Source organism: Bombus impatiens, unplaced genomic scaffold, assembly GCF_000188095.3.
Source record: "Bombus impatiens unplaced genomic scaffold, BIMP_2.2 scf_0815, whole genome shotgun sequence".
In the NCBI taxonomy this organism is placed as follows: domain Eukaryota; kingdom Metazoa; phylum Arthropoda; class Insecta; order Hymenoptera; family Apidae; genus Bombus; species Bombus impatiens.
Window position 1 is genome coordinate 810,024 of NT_177234.1, and position 19,208 is coordinate 829,231.

Genomic DNA, 19,208 nt, shown 5'->3' on the forward strand with positions numbered 1-19,208 from the left:
GGCTATAGGAGTGTCGCATCGGTTAATACAACGAGACTAATGAGTCGGACGCATCGAGTCTCGGAATTCGTACACTCGGCTTTCGTTTCGGATACGGTCGCTCGAATTCACCTCTAATTAAGGCGTTAATGAAGAGCCTCGGGGAGAGTCCGATGATCACTTTCCTCTTTTAGTTGAACCCTTCGTGACTTTCCTGCTCGGCGACCACCCTCAGCAACGGGCATTCGAGGAAGGGCGGTCGATTGTCGAGCGGGAATTAATCCTACGCGCGATGAGCGATGCCTGGAAAACACGGCTATGCACACGCATCCGCTATTGTGCGCCGGCGGCTTGCCCGTTAATTAAATCATACCTAAATAGGGAGCTTTGTTTTCCCTCTACGAAATTTCCAGAGATAAACTAACCGCGACACAGTTTGATGCTCTGATCTTGGTGGTTTGAGCGTTTTCACGGACCCTTCTCTCGTGCTAATGTCAGCAGGAGAACGATGGATCGAAAAGTGGCAAATTTTGATTTCTTCGGGCACTTAAAATCCTAACGGGGCATCGTTCTGTAAATTCTAAGATATCGTAAAAGTATAATCATTTGTGACAAATTCGTCGAGAATGTTATAAAAAATGTAGATGAATTTAACGGTGCACCGAAAAACAAATCAGAACTCTCTCGCTTTAAACCATCGTAACTTGGAAATTAAAATTCCAATACTGTTTTGTAAAGAGAAGTCAATATAGTTTATATCGCATGTAAAATCATATTATTGAAATTGGTAACTGATAACGATAAAATGCGAGAAATTGAGGTAAAGTATTAAGATGCAAATATGTTCTTAATTATAAATGTAACTTCTAGAATAAGATGTATTGAATACGAAATATACTTCGTCCTCTTATACTTCATCCTCCTCTTCTTCAGAGATCCACCTCTTTCCTCCGGAAAAATATCGATTGAACTCTTAATTAATTTAACCTGAATACTTATAGAATGATATTTTAAGCGTCTGACAGATTAGCAGCTTTAAATTTCCTCTTTTTAGATGAAGACTCAAAAATAGCTACGTCTGTTTTCCTTTAAAGTTTAACGTACGCTTTCGTCGATGAATAAGGACGCTTTCCAACGGCCCCTTTTTCACACGCATCGATATAGCAGCAGTCGTCTCGTGTAGTTTTTCGAAGGTCCATAATCGTAAACTCGTCGAGCTATGAACATTTGGACACCGTTAAATTTCGATTATCGACGAAGGCCTCGGGGGAAGACGAACGAGGACGGCAATCGATTCTCTTTTACCGATTTACCACGACAATGCAGCCACCCCTTTGCAGTCCAGCCAGCTTACCACTCGCCGCCCTTTTCTGTGTTTGTTCGTGGAATATATGAAAGGAGGACAGAACGAACGTCCTCGCGTATTGAAAATTCCCTGTGATTGAGCGCAATTGATGAGACTACGGTATTGCGGACTACCTAGTCGTTACCGTTCGTGATTTCAGTTCGTATTACCGGTAGGCTAATGTACGCGCAAACGCAACGCGAATCTGTCGGATTAGTCGCTCGTGACTATCGATAATACTAATTTTCGATTCTCGTTCCTCGGACCATTCGGTCCGTCTGTTTCTGATTATGTCCCCGAGGATTATCTAGGATTACTTCTAGTTCCCCGATGCCGCATCTTCGTTTAAATTATGGAATTTTGACGCGTTACGCGCAGCCTCGCTGTCCTTCAACTGTTCGATATTTCTTCCATTTTCATTTTCGTTTTCCATTTGTTGCATTCTGTTACTCTCGAAGCCGAAAAAGAAGAGCAAGGTATCATTGTTGAAGTTCATTTAGACGATTGAAAACAATGAAGTTATTTCAGGTAGGCTGCGTATTGTATCGTATAAGAGTAAAAATATCTGGAGAATATTTAAAATCCAATTTAAAGAGAAGCTGCCGGTTCGCCGTATTGTGAAAGAAATCCGCAGCTGTTTTTCCAATAAAGCCGAACTTCGTTTCTCCGAGTTCGAGCAGCTTCTCGCAATCTTTCCAACGGTATTGTGCCATCCTCGGTTCTATCGCGAACCAGTTTCTCCTTCTTCGCGTCGCACAATGCCTGACCGTTGTCTCCGGGCTAGAGGTCGATTTAAAACCGTGATTTCTGCGCGGCAAATCGATACCGTTTATCTCGACAATTCCCAACCGGAAAATACAATCGAAACAATTTTTACTCGGCTCTCGTACCGCTGTATTCCACCAAGTTTCCACAAATTGTTTAAGAAATCTCTTATCGAGGGATTAGTGCACTTTCCCAAGACCGACGGGAATCGAATTTCTTTTATTTCTCTATCGCGATATCTCGTTCTTTCTCGATGTGCTTACGTCTATAGTTTCCACGATCCCGTGCATTACGATGATCGTCACGTTTACACACTTCGAAAGATCCCAATTAAACGCATACGTAGATCAACAGCGTGTTCGTGCCTGGATGCGCGATCGCGTTCTCTGGACAGTCCGTTTGGAAATCACGTACTCAGCTCCCGATGGCAGGAGAACGTCAACGCGCGATATCTCTTGGGAAGAACAGGGACGTTGACGTATGAATTTTGGCTTGATCACGACGTTTTGCAAATAAAGTTAGACCGGTTCGGTGCGGTTCGGTTTTTAACGTATAATAATAGCGGTTCTGCTCCACTATTGGGAATCGTAACATCGCGTACGACGAAGTAGTCACCGGGGAAAGAGTGATCTCCGGGCGGTAATTAACGAGCGGTCTTCGCAGTCTTCTATTTCCCGGGAATGCGCGTTGTTTTGTTTTCTCTCGAGTTTACCGATTCATTATTTTCCCACCGCACCGCGTGATGGATCCCTTCTCGATAATTAGCATCGCGATTAATCACCGCGTTGTCCGGCACGACAGCGTTTGTTAAAGTTCATCCTTGAACCGCGCTTGAATTTTTCCGCACCGATCGTGAACGACAAGCAGCGGCTGGTTCTTTGGCGGCGAAACACTTGTCGCGTTTCGTGACCTTTGTTCCTGACGAAAAAGCAGCGAGGAAACGGCAGTGTGCGGCAATCATGAAAATCGAATGAATTTCCAGGCAGGGGCTGGCGGTCGCGCAAGAAGCAATTTCTCTTTCGGTACATGCACAAGACAGGTTTAATACATCTCGGGCGGTAGATATTCATACGTTTTACTTCACTCGGCGAGCGTTGGTCGCTTTTTTCGCGAAAATCGGCACCGTCAACAGCAGAACGGCGAGCCTCATCGTCGTCGAAGAAACGCGAGAAAAATAAGTTTCGCCAGAAATAAAGCAGACGATAAAAATCGCTTGCGAAAATAAAAGCCAACCACGGCCGATTTACTTTGGGGGCTGATTTTCGCGTGGAAAGTTCTCCGTGCAACGAAGAAAAGACAGATTCTCTGGCCATGTTTTTTTCTTTCCTCGTCTTGAACCGGGACGACGCGAATCGCGGTTAGCAAATATCCCAGAACCAACCGCGGTTCGATTCGTATTTCTATTTCGGTAATCGCATCCGAGGCGCGGCGCGAACTTAAGCTCGTCCCGAGCTGCATTCTCTCCCAACGAATGAATTAAATTTATCGCCCATTAAAATAATCCGAATCGGTTAAATGCGATTATTTCCTTTAAGCAGGAAGCTTCCTTTAACCGAGATTCATATTAAATTTAAAGCGATCCCTATTGCGGCGAGTGCTTGATTATATTTCACAAGGGGTAATCCAGTAAATCATTTCTATTTTCGAGCGTCTGCCAGAGCGACGTTGTACATTAATTTATAGTCCGTCGGCTTGGCCAACTTATTCATGAATTATCACACTTTTAAACGAATTTTCCCGAAGTAACAGGTTGGCTCGGTTCGCCTCGGCTCGATTCGACTAGGCGTTGATCACGCGGAAACTTTTCCTTGTTCGATCCATACAGCGCGAAATGCAATATCACGCGGTATCACCGTACTCCGATACCGAGCGTAACGCCGTTTTCAATCTTCCATGGTGTAGCCAGTGATCTTCCAATCTTTCCGAAGGAAAGTTACGTTCAAAGCAGCAAGTTCGATTAAGTGAAGCGGTTACGAGAATCGACGTGGTTGCGTAGTTCGTGTTTTATGGACGTTGCTTCTTTTACGACGGATCTTTTCGCGCAATCGCGTTAACACGCACGCGAAACGACGCTTTCCAGCGAATTGTTTCGTTTTTCTCTGTTTTTCGTACCTTTCTGCTTTTCACCGCGCGTTGTCCTCGCGCATCGGATCGGTCCTTCTGATTGTAGCACGGTTCTTTGACGATTTCGAAATGAAAACGCAACGTCGCGCTTCAGCTCGGACGTTGTTTATCGTTTCTCGTCCTTGGTCGGAAACAGGCGGAAAGCTATTTTCACGGGGGAAGAAAAGTGACTCGTCTCGAAACGACTCGCTGGAATGCAATAAGAGACTAAAGGCGGCAGACGAGAAACTGTTTGCTAGCTATGAAAATTTTCTATTGGCTTTCTTCGAGGGTTCTTTCGTCGCATCGCGACTCCCTCTCGTGCCACGGCCTGACTCCGTCTATCAACTTTCTACGGGAAGAATCTTTTGTTTCGAATCAGTCGTTCCGCGTGCCGGTGCATTTACCTTCCTTTTGTCTCGCAACGAGATTCAACGCCATTGTCGAAAACTTGAAGATCTTGGGACTTAATCGGTGCGATCGTCGTCCATTTAGCTTGTTGCGAGTTCGCTGCGCAAACGAGGCGAAATCGATGGTAACAAAAGAAAATACGTACACCTACCTGCTGGCGCTTAACGGAAAAATCAAGGAAACGCAACGTTTTAATCCGTGAGAAACTCTGAATAAAAGAAAGAAAGAAAGAAAAATAACGAAAAGGTCAACGTAAGATTAAAAACAAAGGCGGTTACCGAGATGGAGATGACGTTTAATCGTAAATCAATAAAATTAATGAATTAAATAAATAAATTAAAAATGTTTATACACATATTTATATATATAATATATATATATATATAATATAATATAAAACATAAATAGGGTCCCGAGACTGCTGGGGAGCACAGCGCATATCCTAAACGCCCCCTCCCTTCCATTTTTCTTTACGATCTCGCGAAGCCGTAACGTCGAGAATTCCGGAAGAGATCGATTCGCCATCGTGTCCGCCCAAAATATCATCGTTCCACTTTCTTTCTGGTAGCTGTCGGAAAAGACGCGTGTTTTAAGAGGGAGAAAAAAAAGTACCACGCCGTGTAGCAAAGGAAGTCTCGTTCCGATGCGAAAACTAAAAACCGTCAAAGACGCGTCGAACGATCTTTCGAAAAATCGACAAATTTCGAAATTTGAGGTTGCCTTGAATTACTCGACCCAATCCAATCGTCTCGTTCGGAAAGTTCTCGACCAACGTACCCATTCTCTCTCCATTTCTCTACTATCATTTTTCTCTCGCTCTCTATTTTCATTAACTACCTTAAGTCTCTGCTTTAACTAGCCTAGCGCGTATTACATTATCATATTTTACATAAAATCGTTTTTGCCTAGTGGTCTCTCTCTTTTTCTCCCTTGGTTTCTCTAGCGATTGGCTCGAGTGGCTAATATTCTCGTTTCTCTCGGTGATATTTTTACATACGTAAAGAAGTTACGGCCCTTATCAATCGTTGTTGGAAAATTCTGGGGAAAAACGCGACCACGTCGCGAAGAAAGGAACAGAGTCGAAAGCGAAAAAGCGAGACGACGACCACCACGCGTCGATGATAATTTCACCGGCGACCAGTGAATTACGATATTTATTCCGGTCGCGCGACACAATCGATCTACGCGAAGCGTTCTCGAATTGTCCCGATGGTCGCGTAAAAATACGAAGAAATTTTCGGCCAGACGTCCAACTATATATCGCCTGCCCGAGGTTCTCGTTTCTGGTGTTGCGTCGTTAAGCCAGTTTTCGCGACCAACCTCTTTGCTCCCTCACTCGCAACTTTACGCTTCACCGGTGTGGCCTACATTTTCCAACAACGACAACAACGACGACGACGACGAAGACGAAGACGACCACGACGACGACGACGACGACGACGATGACTACGACGATGACGAATACGACGATGCTCCCTTCCATCGTCGCGAAAGAGAAGTCACCGAAGACGAGTAGCAACGGACGTTAAGCGTGCGATACTTGGTTCACGAAATTTCTCAACGAACCGATCGTCGCGAAATCTCGAATCGCGTCTACCGTCTTTGATCTGGAACAATTCGAGACGGCAAGACTCGAAGCTGTCAAATATTTAGACGCGTTTCGAGATTGCGTTAATCCCGCCGCTGAAGATGGATACCTGCACGAAAGGTACCCTTTCGTAACCTTTAACCTCCTTTCTCTACGCGTGTTGCACACTCGTATTTTTCTTTTTCGTATACTTTTACGTAGACGTATCGACCAAGACGATCTCCGAGCGTTTCAACCGTTCTCACGACGTCCTTCATCGAGACCCTGGGCTCTTTGGTATTGTTCTCCCGTAGAGACTCCGAAAAGTGCGACCTTCGAATGCTCTTCTGACTGCATCCCTTCCTTTTTACGTTCTTCATCGGTGGTTCGCGATCTTTCGAGGTCAAGCACCACTTCTGAATCACGAGCGTCACTCGAACGCTCTCTTCTGCCTTCCCGATATGAAACTGAAGGGGTTCGGGACAGGCGAGAATCCGCCATAACTCTTTCCCTTGCACACCCTCTGGTACGTTCACCTCTGTCTCTCCGTTTTCCTTTCACACGCGCGCGTACACACGGACACACAGACACACGCACACTCAAACGTACGAGAACGTACATGCTCTCCCGTTCGTTTCTTTTCTTCTCGCGAATAGAATTTCGATAGAGACGCGAGGCACGTCTCGTAACGCGACATTTTCTAATAGAGAAGTAACAATAGTAACGGCGGTAGAAGTAGAAGAGGAAGAATCGAGGGAGGAAATAGAGCAAAATAGAAGAAACTCGTCGAGGTGATGTAGAAACAGAAGAAGAGAAAGAAGAAGGTACGAATGCCCGGTGCCAAAAATTGATTTTGGAACCCGTTCCTACAATACAGAGGACTCGTTCTAATGCCCGACAACAACGGTTCCCGAAAAATCCGCACGTAGATTCGCTCCCGTGTTTGATTCTCTCTTTTTTTTTTCCTATTCCCCTGTTCAATGTTCTCGTCGTGTATTTCGCTGCGTTTCCGTTCGCAGATATATTTCGCTCGATCTCGAGATCGATCGCGTTATTACAATCGCCTCCACGTTTGTTATTTTGGTCGCGCGTTGGCCCTCTCACGACATTCTTCTCGTGGGCTCGAAAGGCTGTTTCGACCGACTATACCGAGTACACCGAGTTCAACGTTAGAAAAGGGTCTACTCGGAATGGAAGGGCCCCGCGCGATTATCGCTAGCAGTAGTACGAGGTCGATAGTCCCAGCTTGCAGGAAAACGGCGCCCTACGCCGGTTGTACACACTTCCGGTGCTGATGACGTCCTTCGTCTCGCACCGCAGACCCGTGAAGCCTTCCGCGCATCTGCAATCAACGAAAGAAAAACATAATTAATAACGTGTCTCGCACGACTTTATTAGCAGCTGGTTATCGTTCGAACGAGAATACGAACGAGACGTAGACGCGTAAAAATTTCTCCGATTCGTCGGTAATTTTTGGTGTCGTGTGACAAGACGGGAGGGTGAAAGGAGGGGAGAGATCCCGTGCAGAGACAGCTCGATGTGTCCAAGACGTTTCTTTGGAAAAATAATGTTATGCCGACGTCGAGGTATTTATAGCACGGTTAACTAACCACGACGAGACGTACGAACGCTGGTAGACGTGTCGTTTGCGGCATTCGCGTGTTCGCAAGCTACAAGCAGAGGGTCATCAGCGTAGAATCAGAAATGTCCGCCCGGTTGCTAAACGATTTTACGCGTGTTTCTTCGTAATTACGTTTCTTTCTTCGAATATAGAATTCAATTGCAGCAAAACAAGAGATTTTCGTCCGAGTGGAATGTTTTCCGATTACCGACGAGTTCCCAGCAACACTTCTACCCTCGAGAAATTTTATTTGCGAAGGAATTTCAAGACGATACGGCACACGCGAGAGAAAAGAGGATCCAAGGAACGTGGATTGTCCCATTGATACGATCCTAGGGGAAATCAAGGGGAACGCTTTTGTCGTGGTTTCGCGGTCCGCGCCTCCGATAAAACATACTTTCGTCAGCGTCGAATTTGTAGAGTCCGAACCGTGCGTCTTTTCCACTTCGTGAAATCGCAGAAGTAAAATTACCGATAGAGCTCTTTGGTATTGCACGGACTGTGTCTGATCGGAAGATATAAAGAAAAGAAGATATAAATAAAGGATCGCGGCAATGTCCCTCCAAAGGGACTGTCTGCCGTCGAATATCGGTTCCTGTTTAAAGCGTATTAAAAAACTGACAAGGAACACACGGTTAGAGCCGTTAACACGGTAAATACCTGCGAAAGTGCGCGACTCGTTCGCGCTATTTATTCCTCGGAGAACGATCGTGCAATAAGATTTTATAACAAACTTTGCCTGGCGATTTTTAGGACGGCCGTCCGCGACGATCCTCTACCATCGCATTTCTTTCCGTCTCTCTTTCTTTTCTCTCTCGTTTTCCCTTCTCTGACGCCTCTTTTTTTTCTTCTCTCTTCGTTCGAGCAGCACCCTCGCGAATTTACGAGGACCACGTACTAAATATACTTCGCGGTAGATTTACCGTTGGACAAACCAGAAACAGCACCGGAGATAGTGCAATTTACTGTACCATTCACTTGAACCCATTAACGCTCGCTGGTAACTTCGGCTCGCTTCGAACACGTAATTGGCTTTCCATTGAGATTTATCGTAAACACGCGTGTTTACCGGCACGAGTTGCTCTTTTACACGCCATCGTTGAATAAACTCGTCGCGAATCGGCGACTTTTCCAATATGAAAAGCATACAGCGGCCCTCCGCGTTCTCTGGAATTTGACCCTCTGGAAAGTGGCGTTTCCGCGATTCGATTGACGATTTCGATAACGAAACACTCGGCGCTCGAACACTTAAGCTTTCTCTAAGCTTACGCCACGCGATATTGTAACCGGTAAATTTTCCATAGAAATTAACTCGAAGTCTAACTTCGTTAAACGAACGACAGTGTATTTGCGTTGAAGCACTGCACTGTCGAGTTAAAACAAACGACATAATTCGATGATAGGATGGGACAGCTTGTTAATTAATATTTTTGACCGAAAGCTGGGTATAAACAAAAAACGCTTGCCGCGACATACAAACGACAGCAGTCGTTAAAATCTGATCCTCCTGGATGACAGGTTTTATGGGAACGCGATTTCTCGGTTGAGCGTAAACTGGTGATACCACGGTGTATCCTGAGCTCGATAACACTTCCGCGCCGAGTACGTTACGAGTGCGTGTTGGAATATTTACGCACGTTGCTGACGCGCCATAAAAAAGGAAATAGTGAATTAAAATTCTTCGTTACGTTGCCATCATAAAAGTAGCCATTTCTCAGAATCGATGGCTTGCGCACGTGATCTTTAATAATTACGATTTATCGACTGTTCTATATACTCTTGATAAAGAATAATTTTAGGTCTAATGCCCGGTATTCACGAGCAGGTACTTTATGAAATTATGAAATATACGATTTCGTTTGAACTCGATTGATCGTCGAAGCAGTAATTATTGTGCATACTAAAGGATTCGTTAGTCCGTTTTTCATGGTAAAAGCAGGAAACGGAATGGGACGCTAGATGAATCGCAGGAGTCTCGCGATTGATCGCTTTCTTTCCGTCGCGCACATTGTATTCGCGTCTCTGATAACGCTAGAATGTCGTTCCTTTTGCTCCTTTTTCCACGGTGGTGGACAGCGAAACCCTTTTCCACTCTCGTATCCAGGACTACGAGTTAGCGAAAGTGTCAAACTTTCAACGAATAAAAAGTTGGAGAGGCGAGTATCAAAGCAGATTCTTTGCGAGAGTCAATCGCTTTAAGGACGTCCTTTATTAGAGGAAAATTGCTCCCGAAGTTTCTCGAAAGTCGTTTGCTTTTTCTCGCCAGTGTCCTCGTGAAAAGGGTGACTTTTGTTTTTGGGCAGCAGTTCCCTTGTTTTTTTTTCTCGGATAATTAGTAAATCGAAAAGGTGCGAGGGTCGAAGAAAGAGGCGAGACGAAAGGATTTCACCATGCCTGGGCTTTTATTAACGAGATACCAGATTTTATTAACTAATTCGACGGAACTACGCGGAGCTCTCTATCCGGCCGGGCTTTACAGGAAATTAATGGTGCACCGATTACAACCAACGGATTTGTTGAATCGTTTTATTATTAACGGCGCATCAGTGAACCAACGTGCAGCACGGGGGAAAAATTCGTTTTTAAAAGCTCCGCGCCGTTGTCCTGTCCCAGTTGGGGAAAAAAGCTTGTAAAAATAACCGAAGGTACGTTTGCATTTGGAGTGGAGTGTGCGCATCCCGAATTGTTGGTGCGTCGGCGGAAGTCTTAACCACGGTTCTGGCGATGGCCGTCGGAGACCGAGGCAACTACGTATATTACGATCGCAAAATTAAAAGCAGCTTTTTATACGGGTTGCTCCTGTACGTGTAGGAATATTTAGGTTTAGAAAGTCAATGTCGGTTGGCTGTGTGCAGTGAGAAATAGAAAGGGATGAAAGAGGCACAGGGTGGTGGTTTTCCTCTGGTATTAATTCCCATATATGCCGCGAGTGAGGCTCAGTCTGTAACTACACCAGGACGCGCAGCCATGTATACGGTCCGTGGCTCGAAAGAAACTTTTTTGCGGTTTACTTAATTTAATAACGCTCCCGCGGTACGCAATTTCAAAGATAACACTTTAAATGGGCGGGGGCACGAGGCTCACCTCTTTCTCTCGCGTTCAGCCCACCCTTTCTTCGCGCTTTCTGTGTTCTTCCTTTTTTTCTTTTTCTCTTTCTGCCAGCTCTATCTTCCTTCTTCCATCACCGTTTTTATCACCTTCTGTCTCGTTTTCCGCCCGCCTCTCTCCTGCTAGTTTCTCGGCCTGTCTGTCTGTTTCTCTTTGAAATTATTCGAGCGTGCGGAGAAACGCATGCGCGCCTACCCTCGCCATTCGTGTCTCTGAATGTGTGTAGAACGACTCTGGTTATAATGTACCGTACTTTATTTCGAAACACTCTCTAGCATCCACGCGGGGCTAGCTGGTTGCCTCTTCCACACCCCTTCTTGTTACGTGGGCCCGCGCCCTACTCCCTTGGCGGATAGTTTCCTGCGAGCAAAACTGGGTTACTCGTTTGGTCGTATGGCGTTTCCATCCACCGGGGCGTATACGTATTCCTACCCTCTTGGCATTTCCAACAGGGCTCGAGCAAAGTTACCAGAAGTCCCTCTCAACCTTTCAACCTCTTCGCCATGGACTGCTATTTTCCTTCGCCGAGACATCCATTTACAAACTGACGCGTAATAAATGTAACGCCCATTAACGCGATACGGTGATCACAATGAAACTCGACTCGTCCGAATGTTTGTTTCTATAACGCCAAAGGGTTGCTTTCTCTTCCGGCTTATTCGCTGGTGGAGGAAAATTGGGAATCGTTCTTCGAGCAACGAAGCCGTCAAGCGAATAGTTCCTCCATTTGATGAACGACGCAGGCAGGAAGAATCGATTCGTTACTCTTAATCCGATGTCTTTCAACGGTTCACCCTTCTCATCGTGATATATGGCGATCACAGGGTTAATCGTAGTCCAAGTAATTAGCGCGAAGTTTCTCTGGTCGACAGCTGTCCGGGGTCTCTAACCCCCTTGAAATTTGCGGTCAAATCTCTGGACTGGAATTCATAATATCCACATCCTGAATTATAGTTACATTAGCGAAAACGTCGAACCAGCTACTCGCAGTCTCTCAATTACCTTAATCTAGGAGGAGTGGTATCGCGCGTAGTCGGATCGATGAACCGACCGAAAAAACGGCGAAAGAAAACGAAGAGCACGGGGAAACAACGAAGAGGGGGAGAGATACGTTTCCAGATAGGCTGTTGCCGGGTAGTAACCAACCCCTGTCCATCGAAAAGGCACGATTTACGCGGCGCGTTTATGTCAAGGAGGAGCTCGTGAAATAGTCCAGCGTCGACGAATAGTTGCTGGCCGTTATAAGTAGATTTATGCCGAACCATAACCTTCGGACGTGGTATATGGAAAGATAGGGGAGAGATGTCACGGATGGGGAGGATTCGATGGAGGGAGAAGGTGGAGGGAGAGGTGACTGCTGGGTCACGAGGGAAAACCCTGATGTCCCGAAGGGTGCCAGCTGGCGGGACAGGTTACTGTCTGGGAAATTGGGACGTCGGCTAGAGCCGTTCACCCTCGATCATTTTCCATCGTTGCGCCATTGCCTGTTAGCACCGGCCACCAGGAAAACGCTCGAATGCCGCTAGAGGTGATTTCTGCTGTTGAGTAACCTCAGCCCGGAAGTTCGGTTATTCCGTTCCGTTCTTACCGAAGCGAATCGGCCGAAACTCGAATTTGCTGGAATTCGTAGGAATCCGTTGGACCGATGACCACGAAACTTGATTCGACGATTTCTAGATGCGGTGCTCGGTTACATTTCGCTCGGTGCTTCTACCGTTACCCTCGTCGATGATCGTTGACGTCCAACCAAAATTTAACCGAAGTTTCGAAAGCTAACGAGGTCGCGTTATCTCGAATTAGCAAGTTGGACTAACTTCGTAGTAAGGGATCACGCCCTTTTATGCAGTTAATCGGGAAAATCGATTAATTAAACGCACGTTAAATACACGAAGCGAAAAAGACAGCGTATAGGAGACGAGATTTAGATAGGTTTCGGGAGTCGTGCGGGTCTAACCGTGTCGAGAGGGGATGGACTTTTTCAGCGGTTGAAAATATAGTGGAGAAAGTTTCGTCCAACTTCGCCGGTGTACATTCAATAAAGCGACCAGCCGGAAAAATTCCGAATATGTTGGTGAATAAAAACGGTGCTGGTCCAGAGTAGTACGGCCGGCGGACGAATAAAGTCGGGGGTGAAAATTTTACGAGCGTTGACTTACGATCCATGCAAGTGTCCTTCTGCCATGGCGCGGCACGTCGTTTAGCCTTCGAACGGTGCCTGATCTTTCTCTAATTAATTAAGGAAGCGTTTAATTAAGCGAAACGACCGAATTTCGCGCGGTACGAAACTACGACCGGCCCCGAGTAAACCTTTAAGAATCGGCGCGAGCAACGTAATTAGCCAGGTTCTCGATATATTCTGGTGTTCAACCTGAATTAATTTGCACGAGACACGAGTTTCCACGAAGCTTCCTCTTTATCGCGTTGTTGAACGCGTCGCATGAAGCAACTCCGGCTCCAGCGAATGTAAATGGTGTCACGCTTAAGGGCGGTGAATTAAATCGACGTCGATATCTGTTCGTTGTTCATTGCACGCGAACGCGTGTAATTATTAATAATTATTTAATCGGAGCATCGATGACGCGAATCAGCGAGCGTAACCGCGCATCGCGTCATACGCTGTTTCACGGATTCGCTATGCCGCACTGATTTGCGGTCACGATCGGCCGGCGGAATCGTCCACGATTTCGTAATATTTATATTCGATGTCGGTGAGGGCAAGCCGATTGGTAGGCCGCATCAGGAAACCGATTAATTACTTCGAATGGCTGGCCGTGACTGATCGAAATCCAGTGGAAATCCGCGTTGAAAAATCGGTGGCCGTGGAACGTCGCACGCTACATAGAAAAGCACTTCGATCGGATTGGTCTGGCTGCGACGAGTCGTTTGATTAAGTTTCCGTTTATTACCCTCGTGGACGAGACCACGTCGAGTTTTCCCTCATTATTATTCATTTTCCCGTGGCCGACTTACGCGTCCACCGAACTCGATACCGATTCCGGTTAATTTCGTACCCCGTAAAGCGATATTAAAATCCGCAATGACGCTGATGTTTTTGCCTTCTAAACAGACAATATCTGCGTATCGGTGTGTACGTGCATGTTTAAAACACAGTAAAATAAGCAAACGCCTCTTTCCGTGACTATTAACGTTACCAGTTTTAAGGATGGCGCGTTGAACGCGATGATTTAACTCTTTTTCGTTATTAATTTTTCTATCGCTTTTATCGTTATGCGAGGCTAATTTTCAATTGAAATTTTTCCAATTGTAACTCTCAGATTGAAATTCAAACATTTCCCAGCCGAAATAAACGAACATAACGATGATCAAATAAGAAGCTAAACGAATATGTCTGGTTTTCGTCTTCGACTTGTCTTGGTTTGCGCATCTTTTACCTTGGATTACTATTTATTGGCATACCTTGAAAGCCAGTTGCCGTGGCGAGAAGCGGGTTTGCGTCGGACAGCTCTATTTCCTTAAACGACGGTTCGAGGTAGTTACGGGGTGGAAATGTCACGCAGCCCGCAGCTAGCTGGTCCTAGCCGATCCCGGCTCAACTTCCGCCTCTACATGTGTTGGCCACATATGTCACCAGAACTAACTTTTCAAACCCCGCTCGCTCTCCTATATAACCTTCCTTACACATTTCGCCCCGAGAGAGTCGCCACCGATCGCTGGGTCAACATATCCACCCGGAAAGTTATCTTCGCCGACCGAGATATTGATAAAATCGAGACGGTTGTTTACCGTTCTCCTCGCCAACTCGACGCTTCCGCTAATTATTGCTCCCCTATGCTTTTCAGTTTCCGCTTTTAACGTCGTTTGCGAGTACGTCGTTCGACGATGATGGACAATATGTATATCGGTTCTAGTTGGAACGTCAATGACAGAAATACGTATATCGAGCTTAATGCGAGTATCGATCATAATTTGGCAAACTGTTCCTCGTCGATAAATAAAATGACACAGTTTGGAAACTCTAGTCGTCCTAAGTAGTTCGTAGGTATTATCATCTAAAGGTTAATCGTTCAGTTGGTTTCCTCGACGAAAGTTTCGATATCGATTGCGAATATCTTTTCAATCTATTTTAGATTTGCAATGTATGCATAATTCATAACGGCCGACGAGAGCGACTTGTTATTCAAAGCCAATCCGGATGCACAGCGTGGGGAATGGCACGAGCGTCGCGTACGTTTTAATACTTTGGCAGTTTGTCCATGATAATTCAATCGTTGAATCGACTGTAGACATTGTGGTCTTAATGCTTAGATCGCTACGTAACATCTGCAAGGGGTATTAATCAGCGGAGCCATTAGTCAGCGTTTCGAGTGTAAAACGCGCAAGCAATGCGAAGGGATGCACGTTAATTAATTAAGTTGCTAACGGAGCCGTCTTGCCGGTTCGACTTGCCAATGTTTTGCTCTGCCTTTGCGAATCGTCGTTATCGCCTACCTCTGCGTTTCCTCGATTTCTTCGTGTCTCCGTTTGAAATTTCTTTGTCGCAAAGTCCCAAAAAACCATGCTCGCGTAAGCGAATATATTCTTGGCGTTGTCGGTAGTTCACGCTAAATTGGATTTAATTGCACGATGATCGCGCAGAAATTTACGACACGATCGTTTTTAATTTTATGTATCGTGTAATAATAAATCCTGGTCGATGGTCAAGATATAAATATCATACTGGTGTCGCGATTTCGTTCGATCGAGCTGTCGAATCTATCGATTTTTCGAGACAGACGGTTTTTAGAGACCGGAATCAGCGGAGGATCGGTTACGCGAATCCTTTTCGGCCGGATTTACGACCGCGAACTCCATTCAGAATTGGATTCGAAAATAATATTCGTAAGCTCACGCTGTGATCTAACTGGAATCTGCGTTAACGAAAACTCATTCATGGTCTGCCTTTATCAGATTCTATTTCGACAGTTCGAACGATCGCGCGAAAGGAAAACGCCATATGCACCAACTTGAAACCGGCCTCGGTGCTACGAGGGCATGCGGCGCGATGGAATATTCAACCGTTTCCGTTTTTATTAGGTCCAACGGATTTGTTTCGTCTGGCTGTCGATTCATTTTTTCCTCTGGTTTCGGACAACTATCTCCGGTAGCCAGCTGTAATTCGACTATAAATTTCGTATCGGAGTTGCACGTATCTCGAGTGGCAAAAGGGTCGCAAGTTCTTTTTATATTTCGACCCCGCGTCGTCCACCGGCGTCCCTCTTTCCGTTCCGCGTTACTCTTTGTCGCCTCAAAAAATTTATTCGCTCCTCTCCATGTTCACCGACGCGCTTGCCTCTGTTTTTCCGTCGCGCGACACTCGTTCGTCGAAAGGTAAAATCTACTCGTTTCGACCCTCGATCGGCTGCACCGTATCGATTTATCCGCGAAACCCCTTTCCGTGCGGCTCGGCTTTATCGTTCCATGTTTTTTTATACTTCAGCTTTTTTACTTCGGAATGGTCTCTCTGATCGAGAGAAACCGAAAGCGCTGACTAGAGCTCGCTCGTCGTAAAGATAAGAATCGCATGACTGCGACTTCTTTTTATTCCCAGAATGTTTCATTATTACAGGAGAATTCGAATACGATCGCTCGCGGCACGCGTTCGATATTCGAGAATAAGGAAAATTCGTTCCGCTATCTTGGTTTTAATCGTTTGTTAAAATGCTTTTTTCCCTTCCCTTATTCTTTTTTCTCGCATTCGTGATAGGGGGTTAGCAGGGGGATGATGGAGAGCTTACGTAATTCGACATCGATATAATCTAGCCCGAGGGACATTCAGCCGGTAGGAAGGTGCTTTTAAACTTCACGAGGTGTAAATCTATCTTTACCGGCAAGCGTGCCGGTATAAATCAAGCGCGAAGAAAGCGATCGTTCGACGATAATCCGATGGATTAGTAACGTTCGGTCAGTAGCCGTATTTTCCATCGCTGAACAAAGACCGGCGAAAGCTCGGAGAAGCTTTCAACGCGACTGTTCCATTTTTTCCAGATTTTTTCGAGGACTTACACACCTTCGGGAAAAATACGTACAGCGACTTTGCGTGGAACAGTGCATGCTTACGATTCTCATTTTCTGGCGTAATCCTTAATTAAATTATGAACCATGAGCTACGCCGAAGTTCAGAGATAGAAAAGGAAGGCGTGTTATTTCGAGTCGTAACAAAGTACACGGTCTCTCTCGAACAACCGGGAATAACATTTTCTCATTCTCATAATTTTTACTTTGCGAAAGAATGGCTGTAGCTACGTATTTCAAAATTGTTTTCGCAAAAGTATCGAATTTCGTCGATGCGAAAGGACAAGCACGCGTAGAGATCAACGAACGTTGTCCCGTGGCATCTGCCAGTGGAATCTATGATAATGGAATACGCGAGCCGCGTTGCGAGGAAAATACGTGCACAAAGGGTTCGAGCGTGCGTTAACGTGCGGCTCCAATGGCCGAGCTTTGAATTTATTAAAATGCACACGAAATGCATGACCGTCGATGAACATGCCGATCACGGTGATATCGCCCAATATTAATAAAAGTTGGTCGGCCAAAGAGAGCGACAGACTCGGTAAAAACAGGTTTGTAAATATTAGCGGCGAATAATGGATCGTATCCCGTAGAGCGATCGATTTTTTAAAGGGGAATGAACGATTGCGAGGGACGTTCGCATTCTGATAATTACAGACATCTGGTTGAAAGCAGGCTAGCGTTCATTATGGAATTGATCGCGGCCGATGCGACACGGTGCGGCGCGAATTCACCGCCACGCGAGAATACGTGAAACGTCGAGAGGCAGCGCGAGGGGTTACGCCGCGCCGTTCTGCGCCGGGTGAACGAAAACCGGGCGTGAGATCGAGAAAAATAGAATCGTTTCTCTCCTTTTCCTGTGGCTCGACTCTCTCCACCATGGGCCAGGTGTATCTTTTTGGCGGTGCGATGAGATTTTTGGCTCGCGATCAAGTCTCGAATGTTTTGGCTAGCCGTGGGCCACGGTACCGTCTTGTCTGCCGTGCTACCGCGTCGCGAGAAAAAAAGCTTGATCCGAGCTTCCGCGCGACCGACGGGCTCAGAGAGGCCAAATTTTATTTTCTCTTCGCGAAGAAGACGACTTCGTCCAGGACTGTAACGCGAGACTTCGTGCTTCGCAGCTTTGCGTTTGGTCGCCAGTCGTCGCGCGTTCTTCATGCAAATTTCCCTCGGACGCGATCAAAATCATCGACGTGCGCGCGACCTCTCTCAGCGGAGGGCTTTAATTTCGCCCTGCCAGTTATGTTATTTATTTTTCTGCCCTGCGGAGAAATCAATACGCGCCGTAATGCCAGGCCGACGTTTTTCCACGACGCAATAAAATTCCCACCACAGCCACCTCTGTGCCGTGAAAAAATGTAGCGGAGGATGTTCTCACAGTTTCTCTACAGCGCTCGAATTACTGACTCGCTCGATATTCTCGATTGGTATCATTGCGTTGCTGAATCGGAATAAATTCGAACGTTTGATATTAATATTTGCGACAGAAGGAAGCGCGTTATAATGTAAAGAAAACGTCGCAAGACTGACATGGTAGGTATTTTAGTCGCGTGCCTTCCGGAAAATCGCCAGAACTGTTCGATATAGTTTTCAGGCTGTAAACGGTAGCGACTTGTCTAGGTTAGCCGCGCGTCCGGAAAAAACAGCGACGACAAAGATTTCGCGAAACCAGAAACGGCAACGGGACGCCGAGAGGTGAGAAGAAGCTCTATTTTGTGTTCGCGAGAAGGCACGTTCAGACAGGAGCGTAACTCTTCTTCGTCGCTGTTCGTCGTACCGATAGTTCCCTTCTCTTCCATCGTTCGACCATCCCAGCGTATATTTTCGTCGTTGGTGCGACGTGGAAACGAGCGCGAGTGCCGATTTGCCAGAGTTTTACGTGTCAAAACGCGTTATCGTGTCGGTTGCGCGTTCGCGACATCCTTCCCAGCGATTTTCCACAGCGGCTGGAGTTTTCGTAAAGCCGATTCCGGTGAAGGGAGAGAGTGTCGCCGACACGCGTCGAACATTTCCTCGCGTCTCGCGTACCGGGGGCCGACTAAGTGGATCGGGTTAGGGGTACATCGAGTGGGTTACTGAAACGCCATTCACTACTGACGTTTCGATTTGCGTTCCGTTTCTCTTCCTTTTTCTTCCGCTTCTCTTCTCTCTCCCTCTCTCTCTCTCTCAGTTAAGGGAACGTCGTCTGTAGGCGATAAGAGGCTATACAATGTGTGGATTTCTTTGCGGTGAAATGGGTTGCTAGAACGTCGATATCGATAAGGGAGCTTGGCGTGATTCGCGAGAATTTTTTAAAA

The 19,208-nt window shown here is 46.2% G+C and overlaps 1 protein-coding gene across 1 annotated transcript in view; it reads right to left on the reverse strand.

Moving 5' to 3' along the window:
• Positions 1–7,124: 7,124 nt before the first annotated feature.
• Positions 7,125–19,208, reverse strand: part of LOC100743681 (pro-neuregulin-2, membrane-bound isoform) — a gene marked incomplete at its 5' end in the record, with an annotated part of 65,225 nt that continues 53,141 nt past the window's right edge. The window contains one exon of the mRNA XM_003492694.3: positions 7,125–7,512. Coding sequence (XP_003492742.1) covers positions 7,386–7,512 — 127 coding nt within the window. The remainder of the gene's footprint in view (positions 7,513–19,208) is intronic.